Source organism: Trachurus japonicus, chromosome 22 (genome assembly GCF_045865225.1).
Source record: "Trachurus japonicus isolate A0001 chromosome 22, Traja_1.0".
Classification (NCBI taxonomy): Eukaryota; Metazoa; Chordata; class Actinopteri; order Carangiformes; family Carangidae; genus Trachurus; species Trachurus japonicus.
In genome coordinates, this window is record NC_140928.1 from 30,788,373 (window position 1) to 30,804,721 (window position 16,349).

The 16,349-nt window shown below is 42.0% G+C and overlaps 2 protein-coding genes across 2 annotated transcripts; one reads left to right on the plus strand and one right to left on the minus strand.

Moving 5' to 3' along the window:
• Nucleotides 1–975: 975 nt before the first annotated feature.
• Nucleotides 976–13,046, minus strand: LOC146964495 (snRNA-activating protein complex subunit 1-like). Its single transcript, XM_085768129.1, has 8 exons — nucleotides 12,903–13,046; nucleotides 12,090–12,194; nucleotides 7,804–7,959; nucleotides 4,642–4,701; nucleotides 2,293–2,355; nucleotides 2,063–2,201; nucleotides 1,761–1,832; nucleotides 976–1,297 (listed from the first exon to the last, which is right to left on the minus strand). Exons 1-7 carry the CDS (start codon nucleotides 13,044–13,046, stop codon nucleotides 1,762–1,764), a joined length of 738 nt encoding a protein of 245 aa, XP_085624255.1. The 3' UTR covers nucleotides 976–1,297; nucleotide 1,761.
• LOC146964496 (E3 ubiquitin-protein ligase TRIM35-like) lies at nucleotides 8,442–10,159 on the plus strand. Its single transcript, XM_085767962.1, has 2 exons — nucleotides 8,442–8,629; nucleotides 8,739–10,159. The coding sequence occupies exon 2, from the start codon at nucleotides 8,756–8,758 to the stop codon at nucleotides 10,157–10,159; it is 1,404 nt and encodes a 467-aa protein (XP_085624088.1). The 5' UTR covers nucleotides 8,442–8,629; nucleotides 8,739–8,755.
• Nucleotides 13,047–16,349: the final 3,303 nt, after the last annotated feature.

Below are 16,349 nucleotides of genomic sequence, written 5' to 3' on the forward strand. Positions count from 1 at the left end.
CCATCTGGTCTCGGGAGGTTTCTCTCTGTCCGGAGAAGGTGGAGTTTTGGAGATAAGCCAGCATATAAAAAGGGAAGGTTTTGGGCCAGTCGAGAGAGATCTCATTTTTGACCAGAGATGCTCCAGGATTCGGCATTCTTTGTACACGGTTCTTCTTCTTGTTAATAAACTTCTTTTTTGAATGCAAGCGAAGACGTGTCAGCGGTGATCCTTCTTTTCATCAACACATCAATATACCACAGAAAAGTCAGTGAATTGAACCTGTTAAACTGCACCTGTCCTCCTGCTGTCTTATTATTACAAACACTCTTTATTTCTCTTTGACTTCTCACTGGGTTTTATTTCTATATTTTGTAATAAATCATAATTATTTCACTGTAAGTCATTATTTGTGAATAAATTGAAATGTATGATTATTTACCTAAAACACACATAACTGTGGGTCTTTGAACTCATCGTGCTCCACAGTCACTGTCCTGCAGGGTGAGAAAGGGAGAAATTAATGCAATATATAAAATAAAATGTGGTTAAAATCGCTATAATTAATCTACTGCTTGTCTGAACATAGACAAAATAAATGTGCCACAAATGCATCATTTATTAGATCTAATAATGTAAATATATTGTAGTAAATGAAACCTGTATACTGTGTATAAACAATAAAAGCACTGTACTTACCCCTGTCAGACCCAGTGGTGAATATTTGTACTTGACTTTTATATAACAGATTATTTTGTATTTTTCTGTTCAATATTTTATAATTTTGAGTTTTAGAAAACAATATCCACAACAAACAGGCCCAAGATAAAATCAGAAAAACAGAAACTTTATGTCTGAACTAAATGTCACATAAGAAAGAGATGGACCAAGTTAACAGTTTCTTTTAAAGAGTTTCTTTTTTATATAAAACATTCTAAAATAATAAAGCCATCACAGAAGTCCAGTTTTAAACATTCAGATATTTCCTGCAGTGAGTAAAAAGCAACATCATAACACTGGCTCAGTAAGAAAACAGAGTATTTATATTTTACAAACCTTTACATTTTGGAACAAATGTAAGCAGGTTTGCAACTTTAACTTTTCCTTTATGTTCTATAAGATATAAAACATTCATATTTTTGTCATAAAATGCCAATTAGTGGCAGTAAAAACCTTAAAGCTAATAAAATATTAATTACTACAATAAAACATTTGTTTAAAAAAAAACAAACAGGCAACATCAGAAAAAAATTCTTCTCCTCAGGATGAAGGCTGACTCCTGTGTCATCTTCATGTCCACTTTTACATTTTGGATTTTCTGGAAAGAAAAAAGAAAAATCATGAATGTGTGAACATAAAAAGAAATAAAAAATCTCCATCTGTCTTAAATTACATATAAAGATGATTTAGTGACGTACAGAAACATCTGTACATTGATGTCAATTTGGGCCACAAAGAACAATCATGATTAACATTTTATTAAACAATAATTTTGATTTAATGTACTATATTAATGTGAGAAACATAACGTAGCTCTTTGTTAACTGGACACTCCCATGAACAAAGTCCTGACTTTATGTTACTTACACAGAGTTCTGTGTTTCCTCATTAATCATTAATAATGAAAATGGCTCCAACAGATGAAGCTAAAGTGAATCTGGCGCCACCTACAGGTCAAAACTGTACAGACTAATAACCTGATTGTGGTGTGTTTAAGGTGTGTGTGTGTGTGTGTGTGTGTGTGTGTGTGTGTGTGTGTGTGTGTGTGTGTGTGTGTGTACCTTAAGGAGCAGAGTCCAGACTGGTGAGACTGGAGATCACAGTGGTCGACATGGCTTCTTTCTCAAAAGCAGCTGATGATGAAAAAAAGAGTTTCAGTCATTGAACGCATCATTCAAGACAAATGTGGAGTTCACTTCTGACTTTATCTGATCGTGTTCATCATCACAACTTGAAATTATGGTTTTGACGTCAGTAGGACAGAAAAAAGAGGAGGAGGATGTTAGGATGGTGTGAACACCGTGATGTCCCTGAACCTACCACCCTCCACCTCTTCCAGCAGCATGAAGTTGGACGTGTTTACCTGAGATCCAGATGTTCTCCTTGGTTCTGGCTTTGAGTGACGGTTTACTGATCCTGGAGGAACCCGGTGTGGAGGACGGTCCCGCCTCAGCGCTGGTCAAGTCCACCTCCACCTGACGATGACGACGGGACTTGGAGGCCTTGGAGTGACCACACAAATCAAATATACTTTTAATATTTGACACTTGTTTGATTGATCATAAGGAATAAACTGAACAGGAAGTAACAAACCTCTGCTGCTTCTCCGTACGCTCTGGACTTGATGGAGGCGAGGAGCTCGGCTCGGTTTGAACACTGAGGACACAAACAGACAGAGAGACGGACGTTAGACAACAGTGCCACCTACTGGACCAGGTGGTTATTACAGCTTTACTGTTCACTGTTTAATAGTGGTGTGTTGCATCTTCACTGGCCACACGATTCAATTTGACTACGATTCACCAGTCTACGATTCAGTTTGATTCCATTATACCATGCATCTCGATGCATTTCGATTCATCACATCCTCAATTTTCTATGTTGCCACACATGGCTTTTTCATTAATTAACATAAATAGTCAGATTGATATGATGACTTTTTATTTACATAACATTAAATGGAAAACATCATTTAAATGCATTTCCACAATACAACAGCGCCACTTACTGGACCAGATGGTTATTGCTTTACTGTTCACTGTTTATTAGTGGTGTTGCATCTTCACTGGCCACACGATTCAAGTCGATTACGATTCACCAGTCTACGATTCAGTTTGATTCGATTATACGATGCATCTCAGTGCATTTCGATGCATCACATTGTCAATTTTCTATGTTGCCACACATGGCTTTTTCTTTAATTAACATAAATAGTCAGATTGATATGATGACTTTTTATTAACATTACATTAAATGGAAAATATAATTTAGGTTGGAACACTGAGGACACAGACAGACAGACGGACGTTACTTAGACAACAGCACCACCTACTGGACCAGGTGGTTATTACTGCTTTACTGTTCACTGTTTAATGTTGCATTTTCAGTGGCCACACGATTCAATTCGATCACGATTCAGTTCGATTCGATTATACAATGCATCTCAGTGCATTTCGATGCATCGCAATGCATTTCGATGCATCACCTTCTCAATTTTCTATGTTGCCACACATGGCTTTTTAAAAATTAATTAACATAAATAGTCAGATAGATATGATGACTTTTTATTTACATTACATTAAATGGAAAATATCATTTAAATGCATTTCCACAATACAGCAGCTTCCTTGGAGTCTGAACACACAAAGAAAAAGAAAATGCCTTTAGTCTACTGAAAGATTCACAAAACAATACGTAAATCTTGGCATTGTGCTTTAAAATAAAATAAATCACTGTCTCTGCATGTGAACAGCATCATTAAACTTGAATGACTTATTTGAGTTTAAAGATCGATTATGTGACATCGCTGCTTCGATTCAGAATCGTCCCGTTAAGAATCTCGATGCATCTTCAAAAGGATTATTTTCGCCAACCGTACAGTTTCATCTTTTCCTTGTGTTTTATTTTGAAGGGTTGATCGAGAATGTCAGTGGCAGCTGGTGTAGTTTTCTCCAGGTTGAGTTGAGTTCTTATAATAAAGTTACACTCTTGGAGTTAATATCGAACGTCAGGTGAAGAGATAATAATAAGGTCTCTCAATCGATACCAGAGTATAAATATATCACAGTGTGATGATGCATATTGGAGCCATTGTGTAATTTTTGTGTTTAACCACTAGGTGGGGGTGTTAGGATGGGAAAAGGCATATAGGCAAGAGCATAATGAGCATCAGGTGTGTGTAGAGGAGGAGAGCAAATCGTTTTCTGACCGTGAATTATAGTGTATTGAGATCGTGTTTGAACGTGTGTTTGTTACCGTTTGATGAAGAATATGGTTATGTATAAACACTGACCTGAAAAGAACAGAACCGTGTCTTATTTGTGTTAACGATGAACCGTTTGTGTCAATAAATAAACACCATATGGAAAAAAGAAATACTGAGAATTGGACATTGGTTTTGTGGACACGCGGAGAGTTGGCCTCATCTGCACACCCAAGGGACTCAAATGTACGTGTGTTTATTGGTCAAAAAGACTGTACAGTGTGTTTCGTTTACATTGGGAGTTGGAAACTCAGAGCTTGGAACAACGTTGAGCGCTTTCCAGTTGAAAAACCAACACAGAAGTCAGAAAAATGGACGATTGATGAAATTAAACGTTTCCATACTTGTAAACATTTGATGTTAGAAATTCCTACTTCCAAGTAGACACCTGAACGCACCATCAATGAGCTGCATTCAGGAGCTCCTGTCTCTTGTATTGAAGAGAAACATCTGCACAATACAAGTTATAACCAGAGTCTATGGGCAAAGATTTCTGCGGCCCAAGGAGGAAACATGTGACCAATCAGTGACTTTCGATGACGTAGAACATGTTTCATCTACATTTTTATTGCAGGTGACACATTTAACTCACTTTTATCTCACTCATCTAAAAATGTACACTTATAAAAGTATTGACCGGCCGCCACTGGATGATGTTTGTCCTGGGGTTCATCACTCACCTCCTGCTGAGACGACGTCCCCTCACCGCTGTCTTCACCTTCGTCTTTATTTGGTCCATCCTGACAAGACAGGACAGGGAAAAAGAAGGAAAATGTATTAAGGAAAAAAAAGATTCAGGAAAATAATTAAGTGATGCTTCATTAATTTCTGCCTGAAATGTGACAATTTGCTGTTTTCCATCCATCCATCCATTATCTTCCGCTTATCCAGGGGTCAGCAGTCTGAGCAGGGACACCCAGACTTCCCTCTCCCCGAACACTTCCTACAGCTTTTCCGGGAGGATCCCAAGGCGTTCCCAGGCCAGCCGAGTGACATAGTCACTCCAGCGTGTCCTGGGTCTTCCTCGGTGTCTCCTCCCGGTGGGACATGCCCAGAACACCTCACGAGGGAGGCGTCCAGGGGGCATCCGATACAGATGCCCAAGCCACCTCAGCTGGCTCCTCTCGATGTGGAGGAGCAGCGGCTCTACTCCGAGCTCCTCCCGGGTGACAGAGCTCCTCACCCTATCTCTAAGGGAGCGCCCCGCCACCCTGCGGAGGAAACTCATTTCAGCCGCTTGTATCCGGGATTTTGTTCTTTCGGTCATGACCCAGAGTTCATGACCATAGGTGAGGGTGGGAACGTAGATCGACCGGTAAATCGAGAGCTTTGCCTTTCGGCTCAGCTCCTTCTTCACCACGACGGACCGATACAATGACCGCATTACTGCAGCTGCTGCACCGATCCGCCTGTCAATCTCGCGTTCCATCCTTCCATCACTCATGAACAAGACCCCAAGATACTTAAACTCCTCCACCTGAGGCAGGAACTCGAGAACCATGGCCTCGGACTTAGAGGTGCTGATTCTCATCCCAGCCGCTTCACACCTGGCTGCAAACTGCCCCAGTGCATGCTGGAAGTCCTGGTTCGAGGGGGCCAACAGGACAACATCATCTGCAAAAAGTAGAGACGAAATCCAGTGGCTCCCGAACCGGCCCCCCTCCTGCCCCCGGCTGCGCCTAGAAATGAATTCTGTCCATAAAAATAATGAACGAACCGCCAGCAATGCGAACTAAGCTCCAGCGCCCATACTCCCGGAGCACCTCCCACAGAATGCCACGAGGGACACGGTCGAATGTCTTCTCCATGTCCACAAAACACATGTGGACTGGTTGAGCAAACTCCCACAAACCCTCGAGCACCTTGCGGAGGGTGTTGAGCTGGTCCAGCGTTCCACGGCCAGGGCGAAAACCGCATTGTTCCTCCTGAATCTGAGGTTCTACTCTCGGGCGAATTCTCCTCTCCAGTACTCTGGAATAGACTTTCCACGGGAGGCTGAGGAGTGTGATCCCACGAAAGTTGGAACACACCCTCCGGTCCCCCTTTTTGAAGAGAGGGACCACCTCCCCAGTCTGCCAGTCCAGAGCCACTGTCCCCGACTGCCCCGCGATGTTGCAGAGGCGTGTCAGCCACGACAGCCCCACAACATCCAGAGACTTGAGGTAGTCAGGGCGGATTTTATCCACCCCCGGTGCCTTGCCACTGAGGAGCTTCCGGACTACCTCAGTGACTTCGGCTTGGGTGATGAATGAAGACCCAGGACACTCTGGAAGGCGTGTCAGTGGGATTGAGGAGATCCTCAAAGTATTCCTTCCACGGCCTGACAATGTCCCCAGTCGAGGTCAACAGCTCCCCTCCGCCACTGTAAACAGTGTTGGCGGAGCAATGCTTCCCCCTCCTGAGTCGCTGGATGGTTTGCCAGAATTTCCTTGAGGCCGACCAGTAGTCCTCCTCCATGGCCTCCCCAAACTTTTTCCAGACCCGAGTTTTTGCTTCCACGACTGCCCGAGCTGCACGCACGCTTGGCCTGCCGGTACCCATCAGCTGGCCCAGGAGTTCCCCGAGCTGGCCAGGCTTGGTAGGACTCCTTCTTCAGCTTGACAGCATCCCTTATTTCCGGTGTCCACCACCAGGTTTGGGGATTGCCACCCGCGACAGGCACCAGCAACCTTAATGCCACAGCTTTGTACAGCCACGTCAACAATGGAAGTGGAGAACATGGTCCACTCAGCCTCAGTGTCTCCAGCCTCCCTCGTAATCCAGTCAAAGCTCTCCCGGAAGTGGGAGTTGAAGACCTCCCTGACAGGGGATTCCGCCAGACATTCCCAGCAGACCCTCACGATACGCTTGGGTCAGCCAAGGACTCCAAGAAGGCCGGGTACTCTGCACCACCTTTCGGCCTGTAGGCCGAAACAACGGTGAGAGACCTATCCCCGACCCGGAGGTGCAAGGAAGCGACCCTCTCGTTAAGCGGGGAGAACTCCAACACATGGTGGCTGAGCTGGGGAGCTATGAGCAAGCCCACACCAGCTCGCCGCCTCCCACCTGGGCAACTCCAGAGTAGAAAAGAGTCCAACCTCTCTCAAGGAGTTGGGTTCCAGAGCCCAGGCTGTGCGTGGAGGTGAGCCAGATTATCTCTAGCCGATACCTCTCAACCTCCCGCAGGAGCTCAGGCTCTTTCCCCCCAGCGAGGTGACATTCCATGTCCCTAAAGCCAGAGTCGTTATCCGGGGATTGGGTCGTCGGGGCCCCTGCCCACGACCGCCACCCAAATCACATGGCACCGGCCCCTTCTGAACCCTCCCGCAGGTGATGAGCCTGGCTCCAGGGTGGGGCCCTGGTAACGCCAGTCCAGGCAACGTAAACCTCCTTGGTATTAATTTCATCATAAGGGGCTTCGAACCCTAAACCCTAACCCTAATCACCTAGGACCTGTTTGCCTTGGGAGACCCTACCAGGGGCATTAAGCCCCGGACAACATAGCTCCTAGGATCATTTGGGTGCTCAAACCCCTCCACCACGGTAAGGTGGCAGTTTTGTCATTGATTATTATTGATACTGATCATCACTGTCAGAGGGTTAAGTTCATGATTTTGTTGCAGACGTCAGTATGGTATTTTTTTTGACCAGATGATTAATTGGTTAAAAATAAAACTAATCTAAACAGAATGATCTATTGTGTATTTGTTGCAGTTTTAATTCATAAATTATATAAAGATGCTTATTTTATTCTTCAAATAAAATAAATATCCATATTTTTTGCCAATAAACATCAACAACAGTGGGAAAACATATTAAAGCTTTAAAATAACTTAATTATCATCATTTAACAGGTTTCTCACCTCCTTCTGCTGCCACTTGTAGAAGTCGACCACGGTGCTGCGCAGCTGAGGGACCAGGTCTTTACTGATCAGGCTGACGGACGAATCCCACGTTTCTGTTGTGGAGCTGACAGAAGATTTCAGCTTCTCGTAGAGCTCGTGGATGTTGGACAGCTCCTGGGACAGGACCAAAGAAACAAACACATGATTGTAAAACCTTTTGTTTCTCGGGTTAAAGGTTGAAGAATTACAGACGTGGACTAAACTGTTGGTTTGGCTCCTGTCCATGATTTTCTATTTGTAAATGTCCATTATTTTCTCAAGTCCTGCAACTTTGAAGTCCTGATACTTTTCTTGGTGATTTTCTTGTCACAGGTCTTAATGTTTCTGCTCCACATCTCTGTGACTAATATTCACTGCCCCACATTTATCTGACAGGAACTATTTATTCTGACTTTCCTGATTCATGTTCACAAACAGAAATTAAACAGAGCTGCTGCATCATCCTGCTTAAAGCAGAAGTAAGCGATCCGGTCGTTTTGGCTAACTTCCTGTCAGCGGATGGAGTTAGCAGTCCCTGCCCTCGTCCCTACGTCACCGCATGGACACGCATCCCTTGGCTGCACCGCCTTACTTCTGCTTTAAGTTTCATTTTGACAAAGCTCCGCCCCCTCACATGATTCACATGACTCAACCCAGGAAACTGTTGCACTTCCTCATCAGTCCCAGAGACCCAGACTGAAGAAGAGACGATCAGATTCAGCTTCAGATCAAACTAACAACTTCCTGTGAGTGAGTCCAGCTACAACACTGCTGCTTCAACCTGCTGACACTCCACACACTGAAGGTGAGTTTGACTAAAACCTGGACTCAGAGTCACAGTAAACTTCAGTCAAGTCAGTAGAGGAGGGAGGGGAGCCATGACTGACTCTACTTCCTGTCTGCTGTGTTTTCAGCTTCACTCACAGACTAAATGGCTTCCAGACTAGAGGAGGATCTCTGCTGTCCGGTCTGTACCGAGGTCTTCAGAGATCCTGTTGTTCTGTCCTGCAGCCACAGCTTCTGTAAAGACTGTCTGAAGAGCTGGTGGAGAGAGAAACGAGATCCACTGTGTCCAGTTTGTAAGAGACGATCACCAATGAGAGAACATCCACCTTGTAACCTGGCGTTGAAGAACCTGTGTGAGAGCTTCTTACAGCAGAGAGAGCAGAGATCTTCAGAGGCTCTCTGCAGTCTGCACTCTGAGAAACTCAAACTCTTCTGTCTGGACCATCAGCAGCCAGTGTGTGTCGTCTGTCTACATTCACAAACACACAAAAACCACAGATTCAGTCCCATCGATGAAGCTGCTTCACAACTGGAGAAGAAACTTAAGGAAACCCTGAAGCCCTTAAAGAAGAAGTTAAAGAGTTTTAAAAGAGTTCAAGTGAAGTTTGATCAAACAGCAGAACACATTAAGGTCCAGGCCCGACACACAGAGAGGCAGATTAAGGAGCAGTTTAAGAAGCTTCACCAGTTTCTAGAAGAGGAAGAGGAGGCCAGGATGGCTGCACTGAGGAAGGAAGAGAGGCAGAAGAGTCAGAGGATGAAGGAGAAGATGGAGGCTCTGAGCAGAGAGATAGCAGCTCTTTCACACACAGTCAGCGCCACAGAGGACGAGCTGAGAGCTGAAGACGTCTCATTCCTGCTCAACTACAAGGCTGCAGTGGAAAGAGTCCAGCAGCGCCCCCTGCTGGAGGATCCACAGCTGGACTCAGGAGCTCTGATAGACCAGGCCAAACACCTGGGCAACCTGACCTTCAACATCTGGAACAAGATGAAGGACATGGTCTCCTACAGTCCTGTGGTTCTGGACCCAAACACTGTTAATCCAGAACTCATCCTGTCTAAAGATCTGACCAGTGGGAGACGAGGAAGAGACTACCAGCAGCTTCCTGACAATCCAGAGAGGATTGATTCTTTCTACTCTGTCATGGGTTCAGAGGGTTTTAACTCAGGGACTCACAGCTGGGATGTCGAGGTTGGAAACAATACATACTGGTCACTGGGTGTGATAACAGAGTCTGCGCAGAGGAAGGGAGATGAGATATGGTCTGGATTATGGAGAATAGAGTTCTGTAGATGTGAATACTCAGCACATTCACCATCAGCTCCAGACATTGATCTCCCAGAGCAGAAGAAGATCCAGAGGATCAGAGTGAATCTGGACTTGAACAGAGGAAAACTGTTGTTCTCTGATCCTGATACTAACACACACATACACACCTTCACACACACTTTCACTGAGAAGATGTTTCCATACATTGGCATTGGTTATGGTGTCTCAGTGAAGCTGTTACCAGTGAAAGTGTCAGTGACAGTGAATAAGAGCAGTTAGAGATCTTTCTTTCTTTCTTTCTTTCTTTCTTTCTTTCTTTCTTTCTTTCTTTCTTTCCTTCTCCACAAATAGCACCCTCTGCTGGATGAAATCATACATGTCGGACAGAAAACAGGCAGTTCAAATTGGTGATTCACTGTCTTCATATCTCACTTCTTCTGTTGTAGTGTACCTGTGAGTAGCCTACCTGTGAGTAGCCTACCACTGGGCTCAATACTGGGTCCTGTTTTATTCAGCCTATATGCAACTATAACTTACCAAATGTCTGTAGAAATATCAAAATGAAACTATATGCCGACAACACTATTATGCCAACTCAATCCAAGAAGCTGCTGCAATAGTCTCAGGAGCCAGTGTCCCATTGGTTCCAAAACTGTTGTTTACATTTGAATACAAAAAAAGGTATGTTTTTCTCCCGACAGCCAACAGAGGGACAGCAACCATCAGTCATTGTGGGTGGAGAGAGACTTGATGTGGTTGAACACCTAGGGGTAATCTTCGATTCTATTCTTGATTTTAAGCTTTAAGTATCCCACGATTTTTGCTATCTTATGACATTATTACCAAAGGTGTGTTTTGATAAATGCTAGAGAGTAGGCTATCCTGTGATTTTTGCTATCTTGTGATATTATGATCAGAAAATGTGGTTTTGCTTAATATGACTAGTGTTAAAGACAAAGGAAGATGGTCATATGCGATTTGCAATTGTATCTAATGGTAAGATCAGGATGAGAAAGTGATGTGTTCTCCACTGTATTGAGATTTATGGTGAAACCTGAACTGATGAAATAATTGCTGTAACCTGTTAAAGAGGGAAGTAGGAGATGCATGGCAAAGGTGAGGAACCTGTGACGTGTCCGCAAGACAGGCTGAGGCAGGTCGAGGAGAGAAGGTCCGAGGTCAGTAAAGGTGCCAGAGATTTGAGAGGGGGAAGTACACATTGACTATATAAGGCAAGTACCGGCGCAGAATGACGGAGAAATTGTCCCATGACAGGAGAAGGGTGTTGGCTGATCTGGGCCTATAAAAAGGTTATCCGCCCGGAAGCATGGGGAGTGTGTGTCAGGACCGGGTGTGAGAACAAAGCTGGTCAGAACCTACTCCTGCGAGGACCCTGAGAACTGGTGCAGTTGTAGAACTTAGCCATTCGACTTAGAGAAAAAAAGAAAAGACTTGCACTCAGTGATTTGGTCTTGGGTGGTCCCCACACTCTCTACCATCGAGGTTGGCTGAGCCTGATGAAGAACCAGTTACCAGAGCCAGAGCGAGCTCATTTCGCTGTGAGGAATTCTCAGCCCAAACCATCACCCTGGCAGAAGGGATTCAGGAAATTAGTGACCAGTTGGCGGAAGCCTGTATCCTCCCCAAATGGTAAATCAGGTAGCCTTATTATTTATCAGAGGTAGGGGTTGATTGATAGGGAGAAATTGATGGATAATTTTGTTTTTATGTTCTGATGCTGCTTTGTCACTGCTAAATTCCTGCAATAAAAATTCAACCTAAAAGACAAGAAAAATGTTATCCTCATCTCTGTGTCTGAGGGTTTAATTCAATTATCACTGTGATGCTGTCCATGATAGTAAAAAGCTAAACCTTAGTGTGCACAACATCTTTAGGACTAAGGCTGGATTGCACCAACAAGGTTTAACTTTAAAACCAGTTTAAATCATGGTTTAAGTTTAAATTTTGTTGCACTAAACTTTAAACCTAGTTCAAAATTAAGACAGACTAGATTTAAACCTCCCTTTAAACCTCAATTTAATTTTTACTCATATTTCTATTGTTTATTGTTGTTTAAATCTATATTTGTGTTTTTGTTTTTTTCTTGAATATTGATGCTTTTGAAAACATTTTAGTTTTTGTTTAAACTTTCATGTCAATAGAGCCAACAGTTTTGTCCATAAACGCGGCCCCTTCTATGTGAATTTACCTCCAGCAGCTCGATGTTGATGAGCTGCTGTGGACGAGATGCTCGCTCGATGAACTCCTCACACAGCGCCGACTTCTCCAGCTTCTTCTTCTTCTTGTAGGAGAGCTGGCAGCAGGAGAGGAAATCAATGAGCAAAATCCTCACATTCAATGTTTCTATTAACAGAAAACATGTGTGTGACCTCGTCAGAAATCTCTCATGAGAAATTAATGTCATTTGAAGGTCACTGAGTTACTAAACTTTACATTTCTTGGCAACGTGAGTTTGGTCTGAACTTCACAGAGCAGTTGTGGGATGAATCTGTCCTCAGTTTATGTTCTAGCAAATCTTGTGCTAAAAATATAAAATACATTATTTCATTATAAACGTATACAGTCAGATATATTAGACTTTGTATCTCTCTTTGCAAGATGTTGTATATCTTATTTTCATAGAAATCCTCCCAAACCCCCATCTGTCTCCTCTGGCTTAGAGATGTTGTGTTTTTTTTCTTATATTGAAATTATTCTCTAATATTTTGGGGTAGGCATTTGTATTTATGAGTTATGTTGATTTTTACTTATTTTATGTTTGCTAATCTACTATTTTTCCATATTACATAATTTGTTTGCTACTTTTTGTACTTGTTTAATTCAATTTTATTGTGCAGAGACTTTGTTCTGCTTGTTGGGTTGTTTTAGGAACTGGGGAAAAGATAGAAAAGTCAATGTAATCTCTTTGTATCTACTGTTGTATTCCTTAAAAAAAATGAATAAAGAAATCAAAATAAAGAAAACGTGTGTGCGTGTGGTGTTGGTCTTGGTGTGAGCTCACCTGAACGGGCATGGCGCCGAAGCGAAACGCTTTGAGTGACATCAGCTGTCTGAAGATGTAGACGACGTCCAGGTGCTTTGCGTTCTTCACGTCGTCCCAGTCCTTCAGCGCCACGTTGATCTGAAGCCAGAGGAACAACTCCATTATCAACCGAGCGTAGGAATTTATCAACTTGTACTTGTGCTTAGGAACGTGCGTAAATTTAAGCACAACTCTGACCATGTTTAGCGTACACACAAAATCTAGTGGTAGAACAGTGAACTACAAATAGAACCCAGTGGAGGAGTCACAGTGTTCAGCAATCTCAAACTTCACACATGTTCCCTGTTTCCTGATTTAAAAAAATTCTCAATTAGTAATTTAGCAGACATTTTGAATGATTGGTGTGACAAGCTATAAAAGTATGCAGGTAGATTTGTGTCGTTATTATTCAATCAAAAAAAAGGGTTGCTTCAATCAAAAAATATATTTTCAATAAAAAAAAAAACACTTTTCTTCTTTGATTGAAAAGGGTTTTTTTTTATTGAAGTGATTTTTTTTGATTGAAAATATATTTTTTGATTGAAGAATAAAGACACAAATCTACCTTCATATAAAAGACAGCTTTTTTATTTCTCAGTGATCTTTCCTCTGACCCAACAGAATTAACAGCAGTTGTTACTTTCTCCTACGCAGCATTTTTTTCTTTTGTTGGTCACACCTGCAGCATTTAGTGTTCCCAACAGTATTTTTTGGTTTGATTCAACTTCTCCTACAAGTACCTCAATCTCGGTATCAGAGAAACTCCTCTTCTCCGCCCTCTTTGCCATGATTTTGGTGTGGGGGAAAAAAATCCATTCACGCATTATTAAAGGGATTGTTGCTACCATATATGGTCAATTGGAGGCGTTTCTGAATGCAAATGACCCTAACCATGGTAGTTAGGAACAGGTGGGATTTATCATCACTGATTACTTACTAGTGTGCGTACGACCGGTGTCCGCACGTTTGATAATTACGGATTTTTTTGTACTTACACATTCTAAATTTCATTATACGACAGAATTTAGAACCTTTTCTACGCACGGTTGATAAATGAGGCCCGAGCTGACACATACACCGTATGGCAAGCCATTTTAACATTTAAAAGCCAGACTGGATATGTGTTGTAGATATCTGTAATTCAGTTTTGCCTAGTCAAAAAGAACATTTCAGATATCTGCAACTAAATTCTTCCTATCCACAATTGTCATTACAGATATCTGTAACTGAATTACAACTAGTACTAATTCCAGTTTGAGATATCTGCAGTTTGATTCTGACTAGTCATAATTCCAGTTCAAGATATCTTTAATTCACCTCAATTAAAGATATCTACATGTCCATTTTCAGATATCTGTAATTAAGTAATGACTAGGTGAAATGACGTTGTAGATATCTGTAACTGGAATTATTGTTGTAGCCTACTATTTATATTGTTTGATTGTGATATGGACCTGTGTCTGAAATAAAGTTTATATATACTAGCCTATATATATATGACTAGTCAAAATGACGTCGTAGATATCTCAAACTGGAATTAGTACTAGTTGTAATTCAGTTACAGATATCCGTAATGCACATAGTGGATATCCGCAAATGAATTGTAGATATCTGTAATGAGACATATGTCCATAGATAAAAAAGGGCCATTTTTGTAATATTTAAAATTTTAATTACATAATGTAGAAATATATGTTCACATATTGGTGAAAGACATATAGGACACAGATATTATAAATGTTATTTACTTATATGGCCATATATCAGATTTGTGTATGGGATGGGATAGATTCTGGCCAATTTTGCATTCGTGTAATGGATTCTGTGGAGAACTTCACATTGAATCAGGTCATGACAGGTGCATGGAAGAGGTGTGGACTAAGTTAAGAGCAGAGGTCCATTGCTGATCTGTCAACACCATTGACAGGTCATTTTCCCATGCAGTCCTGTTTAGATTGAGAGAATCAAAGGCAGTCGACCAACGAAAGTTATACAACACTGAAATGCATTTCTTTTGTTTGGGGACCACGGCCAGTAAGGTGTCTGTCAGGGTTTCAGTTTGGATGTCATTCTTGAAAAATTGTGTTTCTAATGAAAGAATAAGAAAGATAACCTGTGATTTATTTGCTGCCACCTCTGAGAAATTTCACACTACTCCTTTAAATGTGAATTCAAATGGTCAGTGTAGTCCTCACAACTACACTCTAATTAGCAAATTTTCATATAGTGGGAAATGCACTTTGCATTTATTGTCTATTTTTCAGTGTTTTATTGCCACTGACAATTAAAACTAAACCAAAAAAAGGCTGTCTGTGTTTTAGTGTCTTTGCAAAACTATCATTTGAAACTGTTTTTTATTCCTCCCCTCTTCATACATGAAGCTTTTGTAAGATGTATCAGTATTGGTATCGGCAAAATACCACCTTTGGTTTTATTTGGTATTGGATCAGAATGAAAATCAGTGGTATCGCACATCACTGTCACACAGCAGCAGTCAGTGTGGATGGTCATTGGTGTCGACACGCTTTAACGTCATCTCCAAGTGAAAATGTAAACAGTTCAGTGATGAGGACAGTGATAGGAGTCGACCGTGTTTCTGCTGAGAACATAAGTAGTGTGAGGTGACTCACACTTTGTGTCTGAAGCTTGTTATCCCTTTTTTAAATCACAACATTGCAGAGCCATTGTTATGACCAGCTGCTTCCTGCCTGCAGGACATTATTTCCAAGCACAACCATAATGAGGTCCTTACATGGTAACAAGCCTCCTGTATGCTAACAAACTCACATTCAGCTCTTGTCTTGTTTCAAGTTCAGTAGGGATGTATCAAAAATACACATGGCTATGGACACATCCTTTTTTCTTTTTTTTTGCCCCTTCTTGTAAAGCTGATGTGTAGACGTGGACAGTTTGTGACACGCTAACAAAGTGTCTTCATGGGCTGACTATAGCCTACCACTGAAACTGGTTTAAACAGGAAATGTTTAATACACAGTGCTGACCAGGGCCAGAGGGGGGCTCATTTAGACCACTTTAGATCACAACCTATTGTATTAAAATAATGTCATATATCACTTGTTCACACGCTCTGTTACAACAGCTCACCTGTTCCTTCTGTACTGACAGCAGAACCCTCTTCACTTCTGGCTCCTGGCTCGGCCTCTCACACTGAATCACATTTTTTTAAATAGTCATAATGCTCAGCACAAATCTCCTCTTTTTTTTTTTTTTTACAATGCTCAATTCAAGTCAGATTCATCAATGAGGTGCTGAATCACCTATCTCAGGTCTACACCATACTCTTCATTATATTGATTCTAATCATATTCACTCAATGAGCAATCCGACCTGCCCAATCTGGATTGATGGGCTCATGGGTGGTGCTTGGTTCTGAGGAAGTTATGTGGCGTCGCATCACACTGTTAT

Coding starts and splice junctions, on each gene's coding strand:
- LOC146964495 (XM_085768129.1), bottom strand. CDS start 13,046: ATGGAGTTGTTCCTCTGGCTTCAGATCAACGTGGCGCTGAAGGACTGG. Junction 12,195..12,902: donor TCGGCGCCATGCCCGTTCAG/GTGAGCTCACAC, acceptor TCCTGCTGCCAG/CTCTCCTACAAGAAGAAGAA. Junction 1,833..2,062: donor GGAGAACATCTGGATCTCAG/GTAAACACGTCC, acceptor TTTCATCATCAG/CTGCTTTTGAGAAAGAAGCC.
- LOC146964496 (XM_085767962.1), top strand. CDS start 8,756: ATGGCTTCCAGACTAGAGGAGGATCTCTGCTGTCCGGTCTGTACCGAG.